At 49.0% G+C, this 13,772-nt stretch overlaps 1 protein-coding gene across 2 annotated transcripts in view; it reads left to right on the top strand.

The window, feature by feature from the left end:
* The first annotated feature begins 9,325 nt into the window (after positions 1-9,325).
* CDK13 (cyclin dependent kinase 13) overlaps positions 9,326-13,772 on the top strand; it is a 47,452-nt gene continuing 43,005 nt past the window's right edge. For both annotated transcript variants that reach the window (XM_036399960.1, XM_036399950.1), the window contains exon 1: positions 9,326-11,101. In XM_036399960.1, coding sequence (XP_036255853.1) covers positions 9,909-11,101 — 1,193 coding nt within the window. In that variant the 5' untranslated portion in view covers positions 9,326-9,908. The remainder of the gene's footprint in view (positions 11,102-13,772) is intronic.

The raw sequence follows: 13,772 nt of genomic DNA, 5'->3' as shown, positions 1-13,772 counted from the left end.
TCGGCTCTGCAGCCCCTTGCTCATCCTGGTGGTGAGCAGCTGATGAATCCAAGGGGCTTGGAAGAACTATCTCCAGAAAGTCTTCCTCTGACCGAACAGAGTAGATGATGCTGTTGATAGCCTGCCTGCACAGGGGGCACAATGGTTTCATCTTGGCCCACCGCACAATGCAGCCCAGGCAGAACAGGTGGACACAGGGTGTTACAGAAGCGATTTCACCTGGAATGTCACGGCAGATGGGGCAGTTCCACTCTGTCTCCATGGCCATGTTTGCATGTTGCAGCAGAGCTGGGGAGATCCGCTGCTCCCTCTTGTTGGCGTGACACACTGAAAAATGGTCACTTTCTGTCCCAGGGAGATGGGCAGGTAGAAGAAATGCCCAGGCCCCTCAAGAAGGACACACTCACAGCTCCCCAGACACCATTGCCCACCCCAGGGCCACCCTGTAGGCATGTTTCCTGCACCGCTCACCTGCAACTGCTGCAAGCACCACCCACAGTACTCTGCTTCCTGAACCAGATAGGGCTAAAGAAACAGGCGAAGTCTTGTGAATGAGAACTGAGAGTTGCTGACAGCAGCTCCCAATGACCTCACGGGCTTCCAGTCCTCCCAGGCACACTTGCCAGGAGTCCAGGCTCAAGTGAGTCTGAACCAGGCTCTGCCCATGCCCAAATATAAGTAGTGAGGGATGTGAGGTCACAGTGCATTGCTCACTTAGGTTGCCATCCATGGAGTCTGTGGACTGCTGATGTCACAGTTCGGTGTTCTCTACTGGCAATCTTGACTGCCTTCCAAATCTGCCAAATAGCAGGCCTTTCTCCCCTGCAGGTACATGGCACCAGGAGAAAAAATGGGGTGTGTGGGCCATGCTGTGCCATTATTTGTTCGTGCCTCTGACTTTTACAATCATTTGAAGTCATTGGTCCAAGCACTTCTCCTTTAGAAGCACATTACCTGCCAGTTTTACGTTTTTGTGATGGGAGGGTGCTGTGTTCGTCAGGCACATGGGCTGGCCTATTTAAATCTAGTGAGATGACAGCCCGTATTCTCTATTCTCAATGCTGCTTGCCTGCACCACTCGGAGAGGTAAGCACATCCTGACATTTCATGCCAGTCTCTGCACAAACTTCTTGCCATGTTGTTTTTAAATTCAGATTTTTTTTTCTTCTCTACAGCCCCATTGGATTGGGGATGATGGGCACAATGGTGTGGTCATTAGCTCAGTGACCATTAAAACCCTCTGTTGCTCTCATCACATTCAAAAATAAAGTTGAAAATGGATAGATAACTGAAAAATAAGCATCAAGCACAATATTGGGCAAACCAGTGAAAAATATGGAGAAAATCTATACTTCCCTTATACTTCCCTATACTTCCCTTAAAACTCATAATCTCTCTCCCTTGTGGTAGGGCTTGCCACAGACTGGGCCACCCAAGCAAGGGCAGGTCTGCCTGTTCTTGCCTTGCTTCCCAAGCTGCTTTGCCTGCAGCTTTCAGGGAGCTGTAAATCACTCCAGCCAGGCTTGCAGCTGGGCATTTTCCTTCTCCTTAGGATGTTTTACTAAAACTACTGGGAAGTGATCAAGTGAGTTACAGCTTGAAACCAGCCTGGTAGAGAAGAGGATTTTTAGAGGAGTTTTCCTGCCTCATCTTCTCAGGAATATCTTCTGGTGAAAATGCCCTAGGCACACCACAGGATCATCCCTACCATTTTGAACCCTAAAAATACATAACCTCAATCAGTGCCAGTGGAGCAGGAGTTTAGTTCATGTTCAGTGTGAAGTAAGACTTCTAAAAGCCAAATTCCTGCTCCTTTGATGAATGAACCCAGTATCCAGGGTTCCCTGTTGGAGGAAGGCGGATGTGTCTGTCAGTCTGAGCTCTTCCTTGGCTCTTTCCCTGCACTGACTCCCTTCAGTGCTGAGAGCAGCACCAGACTCTTACTTGGGCCCTCCCTGTGCCCTGGCTGTCATCATTTTTAAGGGCAGGATCTTTTAAAAATCCCTTGAAGAGCTTTGGTTTATTATGAGAGGGAAAGAGTAAAAAAACCAACCAATGATCTATCTCTTTGGATCAGGGATTTACCTGAGCATCCTTGAAGACTCTATCTATTGTGCCACTGGCACTTGGCGTGGCTGACCCTGGGTTGTCCTGTCCAACTGTCTCTGGTTAACAAGCAGGATGGGATGTGGTTCTCTAAGGAGACTTGTGTTTCCACTGGGTCCATTAATTCCAGAGTCCATTTTCAGGATGGCCAATCAGTAGCACTGGGGTCAAGAAGGAATCTTCCTCCAGGGCAGACTGGCACTGGTTCCCAGGGAGTTTTGCCTTCCTCTGTAGCACTGAGCATGACCACTCTTCAGTGCTCCTTCAGTCCCTTTTGGCTTGGTTGCTGCCTGCTGCTCATGCCCCATGAAGATGGCCTGTTATGCCCTGCAGCTGTGGGCAAGAAGCTTTCCAGACTCTCAGGGTGGGCCCCAAGGCTGGCCTGGGGGTTGCTTCTTGTCCTCCTGTAGCACTGGGCACAGCTCCTCTGGGCCCTTGTGAGTCCATTCTTGCCTGCTGCCCTCACACCTCCAAGGCACTACTTGTGCCCTGGCTCTCTCTGGCTCTCTTGCCCCCTGCAAGCTTGGAGTGGGGCTGAGCTCTGCTCTTCCCTTCGCTCCATTTCCTGTGGGATTCTTGCATCCATCCAGAGCTGCCACTTCTCAGTTCTCCTGCCTGCAAATGCAGGACAGACACAGGAGTTCTTTTCATGCATTCTTGGCCTGGGAGCACAGCAATGAAACAAATCTTGGAAGGCAAAAAATGTGTTTGTCATTGATATGTGTTACACTTTGGAACATGCCCAAGATAGTACACACCTCTTGGGTTGTTGCTTCTGATTCTCATTCTTCATGTTCTCAACCTTCAGGGAATAGGACCTGCTGAGCCTGTATCCCTGCTGCTACATTCTGTAACTCTGTCACTTGCCTTTGCCATACTACAGAGGATTTTTTCAAGCTAAACTGAAGAACAGAGCCTGCTCCTGGCTACACATGCACACTGTGGTAATGGTTGTGAGCATCAGCTCTGAAACTGATTCAGACAAACAAAAATTAAAATAATATCCTATTTCCAGTTGTAACCTGTGTGTCATGTGTTCTTGAATGGGTTTTTGGATCAGAAACTCCCTGGAACTTCACACAAATAACAGTCTCACTATCATTTGACTCAAGGTGAGTGCAGGACAGAGCAGTTGTGCCTGTTAAACCCAGAGCTCTGCATGACAAGGCCCAACCCAGGTCTGAGGGCTCCACCCCCGAGAGCAGCTCTGCAGTGCAGGTCCCAGGCCCACCCAGGAGACAGGGGCAGAGATGGGCACACACACAGCAGGGCTTGGCCAGGGACTGAAGGTCCCAGGCAGAGCTGGGACACGTCCCTGGGCCCTTGGCAGGAGGTGGTGGGGCTGGGGGTCCCAGGACAGGCCAGTCCCAGCCACTGAGGCCTGTGAGCACCATCAGGACCCTGTCAGGACTAAACTTCAGTGCTCCTGTGCTCTTCTTCAGACACCGGTGGTGGGACACTTTGGAGACAGAGTATAGGGCCAGATGGAAATGCCATGCTATGAAAACCTATCTCAGTTGAACACTGATGAGTTTAAAAAAAACACATGACACTTGCCTTTTGCAAATTTGTGCAGATGGTTATGGGTATTCAGTCCCTTCTGCTACTGCAGGGCTGGAAAGAATTGTCTTCAGAGATTTCCCCAGTGTATACTGGTAGGGAAAGATGAGACACAGAAAAGAAAGAGGAAGAGGGAAGGTTCCGGAAGGGAAGGGAAGGTTCCGGAAGGAAAGGTTCTAGAGGGGAGGGGAAGGGAAGGGAAGGGAAGGGAAGGGAAGGGAAGGGAAGGGAAGGGAAGGGAAGGGAAGGGAAGGGAAGGGAAGGGAAGGGAAGGGAAGGGAAGGGAAGGGAAGGGAAGGGAAGGGAAGGGAAGGGAAGGGAAGGGAAGGGAAGGGAAGGGAAGGGAAGGGAAGGGAAGGGAAGGGAAGGGAAGGGAAGGGAAGGGAAGGGAAGGGGTATTGTTTTGTTTGTTTTTTAATGGCTCCTGCTCATGTGAAAAAATATGTGAAAAATTATTGGAAAAACAGAGATAAAGCAGTGAGACAGTCTGTTGTACATCATACAGGCTGTCTGCTCTGAATGTTTGACACTTCTGAAAAGTTTACCTCCATAATTTCTGAGGCAGAATTCTCTACTTTAGGTCTAGGGTTATGGTATCATCTTCCCAGAGATGATACCATGCTCAAAAATTTTAATTTACTTTTAGAGTTAACAGCTGCCCAAAGAGCAGCAGCTATGAGGGCAGCTGGGACATGACAGATTTCTTGCAGTAGAAGCAGTGTGAATTCAGTTTCTGGTTTCATCTTCTTTGGTATGCTGACCTCTAGGGAAACTTTTCTGCAAAACGGTTTGCCAGAGCATTTGTGTAGGGAGCTATTGTGGCTTCAATCAAGTCACAGACCTTTTTCTAGGGACCAGGCATTTGGTGTCAAATCCAAAGTAGGCTCTCACATGAAGGTGCTCCCTAAGGTGGTTCAGCATGCTTGTGTGAGTAAAGGTCTTGGTACACTTAAGTAGGGCTCAGTCAGCAGAGGAAATGCATACTGAGTTAAGAAACAAGGTGATTGTTCTGAATCTTTGTGAACTAGGTAGTTAAAAATCTGGAAAGTCCTCTGTGCTCTGAGTTTTTGCAGGACAGCATACACCTTTCCATCCATGGCTAAAACTGCTTCAGCAATGGATCAAATTGCTAAACAATTCAACCACTTAAATTCTAGCCTGATGGCTTTGGGAAGCATAAATAGATTGCTTCCCCAAATGAATTGGAGTGAGTGGCAACTGTCTCTCATCAACAGGCAATTAACCTGTTTCAAAAGAGACTGGGCTTAAAAGCCAAAAAGCTTTGATTGACTGTTTGTAACTGCCTGCAAGAGCTCTGTCTCTTAGGGCAAATAGTCCTTCCTTCTAGGTATTTATTTCCTTTCACAGAATCACAGGATGGCCTGGCTTGGAAGGAAGCTTAAAGATCACGTAGCTCCAGCCTGCCCACCATGGGCAGGGACACTTTTCCTAGCCTCTAACTAAATTCATAGAGCACTGTGATTTCCTGTCTGTGTTACACTAGACAAGTTATGCTCTGCCAGTCTACTCTGAAACGGAGATTTCTGTTCACTGATGATCTTTATAGCTTTTTCTGCTCCTGTTGTGAATTCATTTTTCTCTGAATAAGAATGATCACAACAGACAGAGACTCAGGGGTCTAACAGTGACTTAAAGACAGCATTAATCTTTCTCAGCTCTTTAAGTGTATGGGTTGTATTTGACATTTCACTGGTAAGTCCACTTGTGTCCTGACCAGCCAATACACAAGTCTTTATCCTTCTCTGGTCTTTTTCCAACAGCTGAGTTCCCAGATCATTGCAACATTCTTCTTGTTGAGAAGAACAAACATGGATATAGTTATTTAGTCAGTTTTTCCACAGGGCCTTGGGAAACATGAATTATTGTACTCTAGTCAATAAACAATCTTAGGACAAGATTCAAATACAGTTGCAGCAACGAAATAGCAGAGGTAGTATCAAAAACTACAGCAGACTACACAAGACAGTATATGTAGACATCAGACTGTTTTTCTAAAATGGTTAGAAGACATGTGAAAGCATACAGTCTTCTAAGACTTCCATATTTATCAAAAAAACCAACCAAACAACAGCAAAAGAAAAAAACAAGCTAGAAATTTGAATTCCTCTGTGGCTTGGGAGAAATTGCTCTTGCAGGATAAAAAAAACTTGCAGGTTGATGCTGGAAGATTGAAAACAAAACTTCAAAGAACTCTAGTTACCTGTTACTGCTTGGGAGAAGGAGGAAACCAGACACCTTCCCCCCTCAAAAAAACCCAAACCAAAACCAAACCAAACCAACCAACCAACCAAACAACAACAAAGAAACACCAAACAAAAAAAAAAACAAAAACAACCAAACAAAAAAAACAAACAAAAAAACCCCCCCAATCAGCCAAAACCATCCTTAAGAAGAAATGCCTACCAAGTCAACAAACAAGCCCCGAGGAATTCTGCTGAAAATGATCTTCAAACTACTGAAGACTTTACCTATCTCTTTTTATTTTGATGGGTTGACAGTTTGTTCTGCATAAGAAGAATATTGCTAAGGTCTTATTACACATGGTGGCACAGACAGAACACAGAAACATTTTTAAAAAAGAAGAAAGTACAACAAAAGCCTTAACAAAAAAAGAAGTGGTACCATTGTCTGTGACATGTAGCACAGCCTCCTCCTTACCTGGGACCAGCTCAGCATCTATTTGTACCAGTTGTGTTACACTAAGGATGGTGAACAGGTGGGAACAGAACAGAACAGTCAGAACAGACTTAATGTGCTTAATGTGCAGATACAGCAAAGTATTTGAATGAAAAATAGAATATGAGTTGAGGGTTTTTTTTTTTCCTTAAATAAAATTAAATTACCTAAGTGTTAGTCTAAGTTTCCTCCATGGGATGATTGGTAGGGAAGTGCTTTTCCAAAGGCTCTGTTTCTAGAACTGGCATGAAAATACTTTTGGAGATGATAGTATTTTGGCTGCAACTTTCCAGGTGTGTTTTTCTGTAGTGTTTAGCAATGTTTTCACCTGCTAACCATATAGTAATACCTTGCAAGATATGAGATCCCTGCAACCAACATTCCTACGGCACGAGGTTTCAGTTTGTGTGGAACAACCATCTTTAGGAGAGTACTGGTTCTCACACCCTTGCACGTGCCACTGCCAAAACCTAATCTGGAGCTCCTCTCCCTACTATATGCTCTTCCACGCTAAGCCTTGTGGAAATAAGCTGTAATGCATCTTGAATTTTCTGGCTCTTTGTGAATCCAACAATTGACACTATGCCATCAATGTCTTCAATGCTTCTGAAAGATTTTATTCTCTGTAAGGAATCTGTTCCAGGTCTGCTTTATTTTGTCAGGAATATATGGATAGGTTTCCACTGTCAATTCCTATGCTGCCATCACCTGTCAGCTGACATGATTGCTGTTGGCACATCCCCCTACAACCTGGTGTAGCTCATTTCCAGGCAGAGCAAACTTGCTGTCATTTGCAGCTTAGCTTCTAGTTAAGCTTCTCTGACAAGTCATGAGGCTTGCTCCAGATGCAGAAACACCAGCACTCTACTGCTAATGACACAGCTCTTTCAAATAACATATCCCTCATCCAGAAATGCCAGGTAATGCTTGGGAATAAATTAGAAATTGCATCCTGTGTTGCTTTGTCCAGATCTGCCCTGGGAAATTATCCTCAGTCTCTACAGCTGCTCTGTGATGTAGGGTGTTTGGCTTTCTGGGTTTTGTTTTTGTTTTTTCCCAAAGTGCCAGAGGCCTGACGGCACATTGGCTTTGCTGAGTGTGCTGCAGCAGCCCTAGAGAACCTTCTCATGGTTGCTGAATATTCACATACAAGGTAAGCAGAAAAGGACGTCAGGAAAGCTGAGAGCAGCCTCCAGACCACTAGGGAAAGATAAGTTATTCCCCAACAGCACAGTATTTCCATAGGGCACAGCATGCTGATAAAACACCCCAATTTCACAAAGTGTGAATGCAGTCACTGCCTAGGTTAGAGTAACCCTTGAACAGGGACCTTCTCTCCTGAAATGGCAGGTGGGCCAGCACATCAGGCTTTTTCCTTCACATTCCTATGGCACATTGTTAGAAAATAGAAAACAAACAACTTGGTTGTTCCCCAAGTAATTCACACCTTAAGAGGAAGCCTGAAGGAAAGTGCAGGTGCCTCTGTGTATGTGTGTGTACAACTAGAGAAATACGCCATGAATGCTTTGATGACGTTTGGAAGAAATGCGAGTTGGAACAGAGAGGTAAAAGGTGAATTACTGAACACTTGTGAAAGAAGATTTGCTGGGTAGCAGATGACACCCGGGACTTGGACAGGCAGAATATTTTTGCTTGGGTTTAGAAAAGGGGAGGAAAGAGTGATTTTAAGGAGCTGAAATACAACAGTGAAAAACAGGTGGGTTCCTTTGTTTTGGTCTTTTCTTGTGTGTTTTACAAACAAATGTAACCAGTATGTATATAAGCTAGCTAAAAACAATCAGATAGCAAGGTGGCCAGAAAGGAAAGACAATATATTCTGTTTTTAAAGTGCTCACAACATTCAAGATGGTATAGCAGATGTGCCTAATAGAAGAGAGTCAGTCAGCCTGAGAAGCCAAATTGAGGCACTCAGCAGTTGCAGCTCCAGTCATGAAATTCAATAAAACCATGAAAAGGCAACTGGACAGAGTAGGCAGGAAAAAGGAAGAAAAAAAATCGGAGTCTTTCATTAGCGCATGAAATCAGAAAGCTTGGAGGGAAACTTAAAATAGCCTAAGTTTCCTTAGTTGTACTTAGTTTCAGTAGTGCAGAACAGCAAGAAAAAAAAAAAAAGAAAAAAGAAAAAAGAAAAAAAAAGTACTTTCATGAAGCAGAGAAGTGGCTTCACTGTTTCAGAGTAACGCAAGTGTTTTATCTGAAGAGGTTTTCTCTCACGCCCCCAGTCGATAACCAAGATCTACGTACAATAAAAGCAGGGAAAACCGTATGGGGACCGGCGATTTTCGTACACCACCTCCCAGAGCCTGAGGCGGCGCCCGCACTGCTTCAGCTCACAGAACGGGCGAGGTGGGCAGCTACTACGGTGGGTCATCTGGTCCATCCTCCTCCACCAAGCGGGGTCATCCTAGAGCACACTACACAGGAATGTGTCCAGACGGCTTTGGAGCACCTCCAGTGAGGGACACTCCACACCCTCTCTGGGCAGCCTATTTTGGTGCTCGGTCACCCACACAGTAAAAAACTTCTTCCTCGTATTCAGGTGGAACTTCCTGTGCATCAGTTTCTGCCCGTTGCCTCCAGAGAGCACAGGGAGAGAGACAAGGCGGGTACCCGGCGGGCCAAGAACCTCGAGGTCGGGCCTCACTCTCGCTCCCCGCACCGCGCCGGACGCCATCTTTGGTCCCCTGACGCGGAACAGCCACTGCCCGCGGGACCCGCGGCGCAGTTACTGCGAGAGGGGCAGTTACCGCGAGAGGCACGGGGACGAAGGGAAGGGCCGATGAAGTCTCGCGAGAGCGGGGCGACTTTCGGGCATGCGGGCGAAGGCGGCAGCGCCGCGCCCGATTGGCGGGGCGCGTTCCCCCTCCCCCGCCTGCTTTCGGCGTTGCGCATGCGCCGCGCGCCGCCGGGCCGTGTCCGTGTCCCCCCCCCCCCCCCCGGTGCGTGTGTCACCCGCGCGCGGCGGCGCTGAGGCCGCGAGAGTGCTCCTGGGCACCGGCGGCGCGGGAGCGGCCCCGATACGTGCGGACCCGCCGGGCAGGAGAACCGGGATCGGAGCCGCGGAGGGCCCTGGATACTTCGCCCGGAGGCGGCCCGGCCTGGCCTGACCCGACCCAGCCTCCCTGCCGGGAGCGGCTGAGGGAAGAAGTGGAGGAGGCCCGCGCCCCATGCCCGTGTCCCTGCGCGGCGGCGCCCGCGGCCCAGAATGAAGTGAGGAGGAGCCGCCGCCGCTAGGAGACACTTCCGTTTTGCGGGAGAGGCCGCGCCGGCCTGTGGGACGCTGCCGGTGCCGCTCCGCCGCCGCCGCATCGGGCAGCGCCCCCAGCCCCGGCCTCAGCCCGACCCCGTATGTATTGGTGCGGCCCCATGTGAGGCGGGCGGTGCGGGAGCGAGCGAGGCCCCGGCGCGGCCCGCGGGTGTCCGTCCCGGTACGTGTGCGCGGCGCCGCCGGGTCCCCATGGCGCCCTGAGCGCGACGGTGGCGGCGGGTTCCCTGGGCCGCGCCCTCGGCCGTGAGCGAGCTCGATGCCGAGCACCTCGGACGCGGCGGCCGGCGGGAGCGGGGGCAGCCGGGGCTGGGGCAGCGGCGGTGGCGGCAGCACGGCGGTGGAGGCGGCGGCCGACAAGAAGCGGCTGCACCACCGGAGACGGAAGCGCTTCGCGGCCCAGCCGCAGCCGCCGCCGCCGGCCCCGCACCCGCTGCTGTTCCCATTGCTGCAGCCGCCGCTTCTGCAGCCCCCGCTGCTGCAGCCGCCGCTGCCGCCACAGTCCCTGCTCTTCCTGGCGGCCACCGGCGCCTCCTCCTGTTGCGGGGACGGCGGGGAGCGGAAGCGGCCGCGAGGCAAGCGGCGCTCGGGCTCCCGGCACAAGCGGCGGCGGGGCCGCGGCGGCGGCGGCGGGGGCACCCAGGAAGCGGAGAAGCGGCGCGGTAGCGGCGGGTTGAGCACGCTGGTGGAGGAATACGACGACGTGAGCTCCCAGTCCGAGGGACTGTTGGGCAGCGGCGCGGCCGGCGGGGGCAGCGGTGGGGGCAGCCCGGGCTCCTCCTCGGGCGGCGGGACCCAGCGGCAGCGGGGCGAGGCGGAGCGAAGCGGCCGGTCCCGTCGGGAGCACCGCGGCAGCAGCGGGCGCTCCAAGGAGCGGCACCGAGAGCATCGCCGGCGAGGAGAGGAAAAGACGCAGCAGGAGGGGACGGCGGCACCGGGCCGCGGGGCATCCGAGCCCTCTTCGTCCTCCAAATCCCGCAGCCGCCACAACCACACTGGGAGCCAAGACCGGGAGGGACTCAAGAGCAGCAGCGGCGGTGGCAGCGACAGCCGCAGAAAGGGCTCCCTCCCCTCGCCCAGCAGCAGCAGGAAAGACCGGGAGAGCAAATCGCACCGGAGCCGGACTAAAGCGGCTAAAGAGCCACCGTCGGCGTACAAGGACCCTCCGAAAGCTTACCGGGACGACAAGCTCGAGCCCAAGGCGTACCGGCGGCAGCGCTCGTCGCCCAGCCCCGGCCGGGATGACAGCCCTCCTCTGCACCGCTCCTCGCAGAGCCAGCGCAGCCGCAAGTCGCTCAGCCCGGTGGGCGCCCGCTCGCCACTCAGCCCCTACAGCCGACGCCGATCCCCCAGCTACAGCCGGCACAGCTCGTACGAGCGCGGCGGGGATGTGTCGCCCAGCCCCTACAGCAGCTGGCGCCGGTCGCGAAGCCCCTACAGCCCCGTTATCCGGTAAGTCCGGGCCCGGGGGCGAAGGCGGGATGGGTTGGGGGCCCGCTGTGTGGAGGAGGGGAGTAATGACTGGGGCAGGAATGCAGGAGAGGCCAGAGAGGTTTGCATCCAGCAGCAATCCCTCTCTCTTGTCCTTTTGCTGCCAGAAAGCTGGGGTGAGGGGCAGGGGAGAGGGAGAAGTACAAAGATCTTCCCGTCCTGTCTCTCGGGGAGAAAGGGAGACGCGAGTGCCTGTAACACTTCGTGGCTGGTTTCTCTTCGTGGGAGACCACCTGGCTGGAAAAAGGCTTTTACATGTTAAAAGATATGAGAACATTTTCAAATGAGAGTGACTGAAAGAAGATGGTCCTTTGAGGACAGGTTTTCTAAAAGACCAATTTTGATTTTTAAATCTTTGCTTACAAAGTACAGACGTTCTGGTACATTTTTATGTATTCTGTTCTTGGGTAAAATAGGATGCATATTGAATATATCTGGGTTTGGTTTAATTTCTGCTAATCTAAAGAGAAAACCAGCTGACAGGCAATTTGTGTTTACAAGTGTTTTCTTGCTCTTTTTAGAGGTCTATAGAAGGATTTGGGGTGTCTGTTTTGCCAGAAAATTGAGTCAGTCTCATGTTTTGATAAATTGTCTTGAACTTTGCATAAGCTATGAAAAACATAAGCTCTTTACCTGATAAGGTTATGCATGTGTATATAATTAATGCATGCTTGCAGAGAATTTTTCTTCAGTTTTAGTGGGAACTCAGGGTGTAAAGATCAGCATTGCATGAGATCTTGAATTTTATGCGGAGAGGAAGTGTGGGCTGTATCTTTCTCATCAGATGCAAACCATGTTGTGGAATTAAAGCTCTTCAGAATATTTTAACCTGCAGAAAAGTGCACTGGAACTTTAAAAGTATTTGCTTAGTATGTGTTTATAACTGAAGATTTTTATTTCCTGTATTGGAATCTTACTATTGCCTTGTTGTTTGTAGAGCTGCTTAAATTCATGTCTGGATTTCAGTTTTAAAGGTATCCAGCAATGTGTTGTTCCACTGGCAAGAATTTTGTTTACAAGGCATTACCTGGTGGTTTGTCTGAGAACTGTTCTCTGGTGTTTTTGATAAGCACTTTATGTTGATCACCATTTGGGGTGTCCTGTGGGGTATCCAGGGAACATGATAAAGCTGTTCCGTGTTTCATTGAGCTCTTGGTAGAGTCTGCTTTCCTGGGTGTGCATTAAATGCTGTTTAAAGAGCAAAGTAACAAAGCTGTGTCCTACTTTGTTCAGAGAGATAGAGCCAAAGCACTGTGGGGTAAGAATAGTGATTGTCTAAAGGTGTGGTTGTATGGAATAATTTTGTAAGCAGTAGGGTGTTCCAAGAAGAAAACACTGTAATTGCTCTGAAAACATCATGCTGTTCTTCTGTGAGATTCTGTTACAATTGGTTAAAATACACTTTCAAAATTATTTGCCTAATAGCACAACAGCAATATTATGTGCATGCCCTAGGAATCAGACTATTTTCTGTAGTTGCTTATATCCTGGAATAAGAAAGCTAATAATGATGCACAGAATTATGCATTTGAGGTTTGCATTTAGGACTAACCAGATTGACAGCCCAGTTAAGTTCAGGGTTCTGTATGCACTGACTAATTGGGCTGTAGTAGAGTTTTGTAGGAGTGTTCTTTTTCTGTTGGTAGTGAGCCTGTGATTTGAAGCACAAAAGTTTGAATCTCCTGATTTTGGTATTCACTCTGCAGTGAGTAAGGCTTTCTTGAGCCTGCAGATCTGTTTCTAGAAGTTAGCTTTGTGACTTCTCGCCTTTCTTCCTCCCTCCAGTTGAATTGTAATTTGCGTTCAGTTTTTAACTGCTTACAGACAAATGCAGACTGTCAGGCGTTCAGGAGAGGAATTGGAATGGCTGAGTGAAAAGGAGAGGTTTCTATATGTAGAAAGGTCTGTCCTAATGGGGCATTCATTGCAAAAATGTCACAGAAAACAAAGAGACCTTATAGTGTGAAGATAAATTGTTAATAATGTTTACCTGTTGTGGAGAAATGAAAGCCAGTGGTTTTTCCTTCCACACAGCTATCGATCATAATGTATATTGCAATGGCAGTGGGGGAATAGAAAGGTAGAGGTTTATACTTTTTTTTTTAACCATTCAAAACTATGTCATAATCACTTTTTTGCTTGACTGTGTAGTACTACAGCCAAAATACTGAACATTTTGCTGTCCTCTTTGCTAATGATACAGTGGCTTTAGACTTGAAGAGAGTATTACAGTTTCATGAAGGCAATGCCTTCTTACAGCACCTGTGTCCTTCATGTGGATGACTTAAAGGCTTAATTCTGGGCTTGTATCCAGCTGTAATGATGTCCAGATAGCAGGGACTTTTTATGTGACTGAGTATTTCAGCCTGCAAGTCTTTTTGCTCTTTTTGTTTTATGTCTCATCTATGTGTCTTCTCTAATGTTATGTAAATTACCCTGTTATTTTGGTATGTAGAAAATTATTACAAAGCAGTTCTAGCATGCTTGGAAAGCCTGTGTGTTTAATGGTGATTTTTTAAATCTAGGTGTCTGAGCTGCTTAGGGAGAAACTTCTAGTAAACAGCTGAAGGGAAACAAGTGAAGTCAACTTTGCTAGTTTGAAGCAGCAAAGTTGTTGTGAGGTTTGAATTGC

This window comes from Molothrus ater, chromosome 1 (assembly GCF_012460135.2).
Source record: "Molothrus ater isolate BHLD 08-10-18 breed brown headed cowbird chromosome 1, BPBGC_Mater_1.1, whole genome shotgun sequence".
Classification (NCBI taxonomy): Eukaryota; Metazoa; Chordata; class Aves; order Passeriformes; family Icteridae; genus Molothrus; species Molothrus ater.
The sequence above is the reverse complement of the archived record's forward strand: the minus strand, read 5'-3'. Positions and strand labels throughout refer to the sequence as shown.